General features: G+C 44.0%; 1 protein-coding gene across 1 annotated transcript; it reads left to right on the forward strand.

Moving 5' to 3' along the window:
* Nucleotides 1-1,345: 1,345 nt before the first annotated feature.
* SMIM20 (small integral membrane protein 20) lies at nucleotides 1,346-6,868 on the forward strand. The gene is made up of 3 exons (XM_018561410.1): nucleotides 1,346-1,482; nucleotides 3,914-3,970; nucleotides 6,695-6,868. Exons 1-3 carry the CDS (start codon nucleotides 1,377-1,379, stop codon nucleotides 6,730-6,732), a joined length of 201 nt encoding a protein of 66 aa, XP_018416912.1. The 5' UTR covers nucleotides 1,346-1,376; the 3' UTR covers nucleotides 6,733-6,868.
* The last annotated feature ends 472 nt before the right edge of the window (nucleotides 6,869-7,340 follow it).

Consider the following 7,340-nt stretch of genomic DNA (forward strand, 5'->3'; position numbering starts at 1 on the left):
GTTCTAGTGGTTTTTAATGTACAATACAGTGTGCAGATTTTAGCATTTGGAAGAATGTAATGTATTGCACAGTGTATAATGCTTACGTTTGAGGCATGCGGTGTATTGCACATCATACAAATGTCATTACATCTGCAGTCAGTGGAGAAGTTCCCTCTTCCAGCAGCAGTCAGAAATGTTCCATTCCAGTGGTTTTTAGTAGGGATGCACCGATACTAAGTACCGTACTCGGTACAAGTACAGATACTTTTCCAGCTCCAAGACTAGACTAGAGTACAATTCAAAAGTTAGGAGGCAGCTGTGATGTATAAGGAGCACACAGAGCTCCTGGGATTTGTGCATTTGTTTTAATGTACGATTTTGTTTTTATAAATATAAATAAAGGGATGCACCGATACCATTTTTGCAAATACAAGCACTGATACTTGTCCAAGTACTCACAGACACGAGTACTGATACATTTTTGTTTATTGCCATGAGTTTTTCTAAAACACTATAGATTAATGATTTCAGGACAGTGGTGGAGCGCCAGGGGCCTGTCGCAGCTGCAACCCTGGTAGTTCTCATGAAAATGCCAAGTATCTGAACTGGTATCAGTGCATCCCTAGTTTTTAGTATAGAAGTGTCCCTGGTTTAAGGAACACATGGTGTGTGCAGACTGATTGATGGTCCATTCACGCCAGAATGCAGTGTCCTGCAATGTATGTGTTGTTGCACTTTGCACTGTTTATAGGCAGCACATTCAGAATGAACCAGACACTGTTTTAGCTTTTTTTTTATTTGTCCATTCTCAGAGCAAGCCATTAAAAAATACCAAAAATGTTTTTGAATAAAGTTGTTCTTTCATTGGTAAATAACCTCGACCTGCTTTGTACCAAAGACTTCAGAGAAACACACATACACTAGTGTGTGAAAGAGACATAGCTACCTTGAGTGAAAGACAGTGAAAGTGTAAAGGAGACGAGAAACCTAGTGTGAGCGAGAGAGAAGACACTGTAAGTATGTGACAGAAAGACTGAGGCTGTGATCCAGAGACAGACCATCTGTGTATCTCTCACTCTCACTGCAGCAGCTCCTACTGATCTGATTTCCCTCCTGTTACTTCCTGTGTCTCTCTGTACCCCGTGATCTGTGTAGTCACATGGTTCACCTGGTGACATCACAGATCCCTCCTGAGTACGAGATCTATCTTCTACCGATATAAAACACTGACACAGCGGGCATATGTTCTATCAGCAGCGGGAGGAGTCAGCAGCCAATGGGAAGTCTTGTTTCATGACACTGTCACAGTGCCGCCATCAGAGGGCGCGGTGCCGCCTGTGTAGTTTCCGGCTCCGGAGCGGCGTGCAGTGTTGTCCTTGCCAGGTGCTGTAGTCATGGCCGGGAATAGGGGAGTTCTTATATTTGGGGGGTTTATTGCAGCAATAGCCGCAGCACTGTACCCCATCTTCTATCACCCCGTGACACACATAGATGAATACAGTAAGTGGTACTTGTATGTGTGCTGGACACCTCGGGACCTGGAAATGTAATGACCTGTCCTGCCATGTACTCTTTACACACATAATTGTGTCACCATATCTGGGTACATACACAAGGGTTGTCACCCAAAACGTGAGATCCTGCTCAACAATGCTAACTAGACTTACTATACACAGCTATGTTCTCTACCCCCTCCATACACTCACAACTGTATCCCCCCTCTATACACACAGCTGTACCCCCTCTATATACAGACCTGTATCCCTTCTATACACACAACTGTACCCACTAGTCCCTTCTATGCACACAACTGTACCCGCTAGCCCCACTATACACACAGCTGTACCCCCTCCCCCCACTATACACACAGCTGTGCCCCTAGCCCCCTCTATACACACAGCTGTGCCCCCTCTATACACACAGCTGTGCCCCTAGCCCCCTCTATACACACAGCTGTGCCCCCTATATACAAACAGGCCTTAAAGTTAATGTTTAAGTTGCTTAAATGTTGTCTTCTTTGGGTCTTCCATCCTCCATCAATATGACATTTTATAATGTTTTCCGTTTTCACTATATTCTTTTTTTTTTTTTTTTTTAAGACCTTGTACTGTTATCATTGGGCCTCTCTGCTTCTCTATGGAATGCAGGCAGATTATGGCTGGCAAAAGGGACCAATGGGGTGTTGAACATAGCTTCTTGAAAACATTACAGCACCCTGCCTCAGTAGTCCTCTCAGGAGCCCTCAGCCCTGATGCAATTATCAAAATGCCTTGATATGTGGATGTCATTCTGGAGGAGTGGGCATTCCTAGGCTGAGTGTTTGTATGCAGACTGCCCTAGGAAATGCCCACATAAGATGCAGAGCCTCCACGATTGCAAGAATTAGAATCCAGTTAGTGAAAGTGGCCATCCAAGGACAGTCAGGCTGGGGAGGAAAGTGCTAAATGATACAGGACAAGCTCCAGCCAGTAAATGAGGCGGGCTCTATCTGGCTTGCTGCAACTTCTAATGCATATAACCGTAGAAGCTGCTGCAAGAAATCAGAGGAAGTCATTTCAGTACAAGAGAGTAGCCTGTATAACTGTAAGACTGGAGCTTAGGTTTAGGAACTGTAGGCTGTACCTCCTATGTCCTAACGTTTATTACTAGGTGCATACCTGTGAACGTAGCTGCTGGAAAATGCTGCCAGCTAAAACCCTGATCCTTGTAGCAGAGCTGCTGTCTAGCACATAAAGTACTGAATGTTATAGCATCAACGCATGGTAATGCAGACCTTTCCCCCCAAACCAAAAGAACCCGGCTGCATGCTGATTTTAAAACATCTGCAAAGGTTTCTTAAATGAGATTTTTTTTTTGTTCTTAACCACTTCAAGACCAGGTGTTTAGACCCCCTTCCTGGCCAGGCCATTTTTCAGTATTCAGCGCTACCTTCCAGAGAGATCCTGTGTGTTAAAAAAAATTTCCCCAAGACCTCGCAAGATTAGAGACATCTGAAGGGGGGGTTGTTTTGTGCTGAGATCTGGCGCCAGTGTTATCAGTGGGCCAGCACAGAGAACGTGGAAGAAGAAGCAGGCCACTGATGACATTTACAACAGGGGGTAGAAAGCAGCATTAGAAAATGAGAACAGTGCAAGGGATAGGCCAAGTAATAAGCGTTTTATGTATTTGTTTTAGCATCGTGATTTCAGTAGTGGTGGGGGGGGGGTCGGGGGGTTTGCACTTAAAAATTTAAAGAAAAATTGATATAATAAAGTTAGCTCAGCTGCAATTGCAACAAATTACAATGTATCTTTTTTTTAACATAGATCCTGCTGAAGCAAACCTGCAAGAGAACTATGGGGGTAAGTGTTCCCCCATAGTTCTCTTAGGGTCATGGGAGGACATAAACTAGCGTCTTCCCGTCACCCAAAGCTCAGTATATTGTGAGCTACAGCTTGCGGTATACTGAGACCGCCACAGCCGGGACAGATCCCGACATTACTATCGAAATCCACCCAACTGCTTGAGTGATAGCTGGCTCTGCCTATCTACAGGCAGAGCCAGCTGTACCTGCCCGATCCCCCGTCCGTTCCTCCACTCAGCGCTGGAGGATGAGAGGGGGGAATCCCTGCAGGGAGCCGTGAGTGACAGTCACGGCTCTCTGCAGGGATAGATCGAGAAGTGAGCGAGCGCCGGTATGTGTTCGCTCACTTCCTGATCTACTGAGCCGACCTGTGACAGTTTAATTGTCGCACGTCGGCTCGAACTATGAGGATGAGTGATTTTCACTCGCCTCATAGTTCTCCTTTAACCTCTTTCCTAGTTTAACCCTTGGTTAACAGGGGCAACAGTGTATACTTGACCCAGCTTGTTGTTTGATCTGTTGGTACAAGTTAAGAATCAAATGAAAGTCTGATATGTGTGCACTGATATCCTCATGTTTCTTTTGTAGAGAAAGAACAAGCAGTCAATAGAGCTGGAGTTGTACAGGAGAGTGTGCAGCCTGCAGGTATATAAAACCTTCAAAGCCTAATCTGCATGTTCCGGGTCAGCTATTCAAAATGCAAAGAAGTTATTTATTCAGGATAACGGCCAGGCAACTAGCATTTCATATAGAGCGTTCACTAGTAGCAGCCTACATAGTCACCTTAGTGTCGGGTTCTTTAAGAACAATTGCCAAGAGCCTCTTATGCAATAGTGATCCACTTAGCTTCCATTATATCTGCAGCAAGCAGGACCTCAGGCATTCAAGTGATTGCAGGAAAATGGCTTCTTGGTTTTTCAGTTTCTTTCTCTCTTGTAGTGCAGCTCTAATGTTGTAGTCCTCCGGCCATCCTGTGCTGCTGGCCTTTTTATTTAGAAAGTTTGGTTATTTTATTTAGAAAGAAGCCACGTTTCTACCATCTGACATCTGTTTGTATGAAGGGCACATTTCTATTACAGACTCCCAATACCATCTATGATCTGCTATGTCAAAAGGCCAGGCTATTGTTGACAAGCTTGGGTCCAGTGGTTGAGGTACTGCTCCTCTAAACATTGGGTACCACTAAAAATGTCTACGTTCTTGGCCAATAGTTTACATTGCCCACAAATACCACAATAGTATTTCCAGCAGCACCCAGCACTGGTATTCAGGAACAACTGCTTCACAATGACCCATGAAGGTAAACACAGCACTTTGGGGCCGCAGTGTGAACCATCCACCATCCTTCCCACCCCTTCATTTAGACAGCTCCTACTGACAATGTGTGCTACAAGTGATCTTGTGCTTTGAATCTCTCAATGATGCAGTTGTAGAGTTTTAGCCGCTCTGATCGCTCTTGAAAGGCTGTGACGCACTGCACATGAAGCAGTGGCGCGCTGCCTTCGCGTGCAGTGTGTCATGTAATTTTTTTCTCCGGCACGTCAGCTTGCGAGAGCTCGCATAGCTGAGCGTGTCGAGATGAAAAATGTCATCTTCAGCCAATCGGCTCGCGTGTATAAAACCGCGCATTATGATGCGAAGTCCAGCAAGTTGTTACGCGCAAGCCGATTGGCTGAAGGTTCTGTCATTTATCTGCCTGCGCTCAGCTCAAACACTGCACGGGAAGCTCAGTGACTGACAGCTTTGCTTCACTCTCCACGGCTTAGTGTGCAGTGTGCCGCAGGCCTTAAATGCATACAATGTTTTGAGGTGAAGTCTTGCAGTCTGCCCATATACACTGTGCTCTTATTCAGAGGACTACTCTCAAAAAAAACATACTGATAGTCTCTTATGGTTACCTTTCTATTAACCCACTACCTAAAAGCGGACCAATGTTCACCTCACCCCTAGTGATTCCATGTTCACAAGCTTCCTGGCAGATGCCAACATCTTTGCCCTTTCTCCTTCTGGGTTCAGGATCTTCGGCCATCTTGACTGGCTGTGCAGAGATGACCTAACTCCTGCACATGAGCTGCTCAGTGTACATTGTCAGTAGGTAGGCAAACAAGCAGGTAAGAGTCTTTTACTGCAGAATAGACAAAGGGCGTGATTTATAAACCATTTGCATAGGGAACAGTTTGAGACAGTACAACATATTATGGCCACTATGTGGAGCCAGGGAGCATAGGAATTTTCTATGCTTTTGGCTCCATCTAGTGGCCATATTGCTTTGCGAATCTGGTTTGCGTTGCTGTTTGCTATACAAACGGTTTATGAATCACCACCATAATATGTGTCTTCTGCAATAAAAAGCCTGCCTGATTGCCCCTTTGAACTCTTATTTAAAGTTCCCCTTTAATTCCAACTACACAACCTTATGCTTATACAAAAAAAAAAACTTCCAGCTGTTGAACTTTAAAAAAAAATTTTTTAAATGAGAACTGTCTGTGGGGCACAATGATCAAGTAATTTGGGTACGGGCCTGTATCGATGGGCTTTTTTTCCCCATTTGCATTCCCATACAAGTCCTATAGGTATAGAAAACCCAGTAGAAGCAAGTCAAATGCAGGCCAGAACAAGGTCAACTGCGCCTGTCAGAATTTCAGAAGCATCTCAAATGGATGCCATCAACACATGTAAATCCTTACAGTGAACTTCTCTTGTTTGCTCCCATTTGGTCTGTTAATTATACCATTAAAATTGTTTTGTCATATGTGTTTGATGTGTGCAAAAAAAGTACCTGTTGATCCTGCCTTAAACCTTGCGAGGAGGTAAATCTAATGGAAGGAAAATCCTGAAAAACGTTTGCACAGTATTGTAGATGTGCGTTAAAGAAAAACTCCGGGGAAAAAATGTTTTAACCCTTGCCGTGTGGACCCTCACACGGCAAGGGTTAACTGCTCGTTTGTGTCCGCGTGCTAAAAAGTTATAGTCACCTGATGATTCAAGCCGGCTTGTTCTTAGACCGGTCCCTGCAACCTCTCTCCACCTCCTCTGCAGTGGTCTAAGAATCCTTTGTGTCATCATGTTTTATACAAGTGTATAGAAATGAGAACATTACATCTGTGCAGAGGAGGAGACACATTTTAGTGCCAGGGAGTCGGCTCTGAGGTTTGGGTGAGTATATCTTTTTTTTTTTTTAGCGCCTAGACAAAAACCAGCACTTATCCCTTACAATGCGGGGGTAGCCCACTGCAGGGGTTAATAAAACGTTTCCCTGTGGTTCTTGAAGATGATTTTATATAATATGCACCCCAACACTGACTTTGTACTTGTACCATTACTGATAGAAGAAACCTTATTGTGCATTTCCCTTTGATTTTTCTTTAGGGCTGAAGGTATGGTCGGACCCGTTCTCCAGGAAGTGACGGAAGCTGCACAATAATGTAATGGCCTATGAAGCTTTCCGTTATGACAGACACATGATCACTATGGATTCTGTACAGATCTAATAAATACTGCTTTTTGCTATTTTTGATGGAATTAGTAATGTAAATATGTTTACAAATATTATTTATAGAAACATTGTAAAATGGGAAGACAGACACATAATGCAGTCATGATGCAATTGTATAAATAAATGTAATTTGTACACAAAATACTTGTGTGCCTGTTGCTTGAGCAGTGACACCAAAGCTGTTGATTAACATTACATCTGGTATACAATTCAGTGATCATTATTCTTCCTATAGTCTTCTCACTGAACTCGATCACGATGATCAAGCGGCATTAAAGAGTAGCTGAGCGAGGAGCAGAGCGGTGCCACTGTCATCCTGTCAGTTTCTGGATGACAGCGGCTGTGTGCGTGGACGAGCGGAAATTGAGTATCTCAAATCTGTGTCCTCAATTTCTTTTTCTATTTCAAATGGGAAATGTCAAGGGTCTGTTTAGACACCTTATATTTCCTTCATTTAACTGTGGCAGCGCATGGCAAAGCGTTGTGACGCATTGCCGTGCCTTGTGATACACTGTGTTG

Source organism: Nanorana parkeri, unplaced genomic scaffold (genome assembly GCF_000935625.1).
Source record: "Nanorana parkeri isolate BGI_ZX_2015 unplaced genomic scaffold, ASM93562v1 scaffold522, whole genome shotgun sequence".
NCBI lineage: Eukaryota > Metazoa > Chordata > Amphibia > Anura > Dicroglossidae > Nanorana > Nanorana parkeri.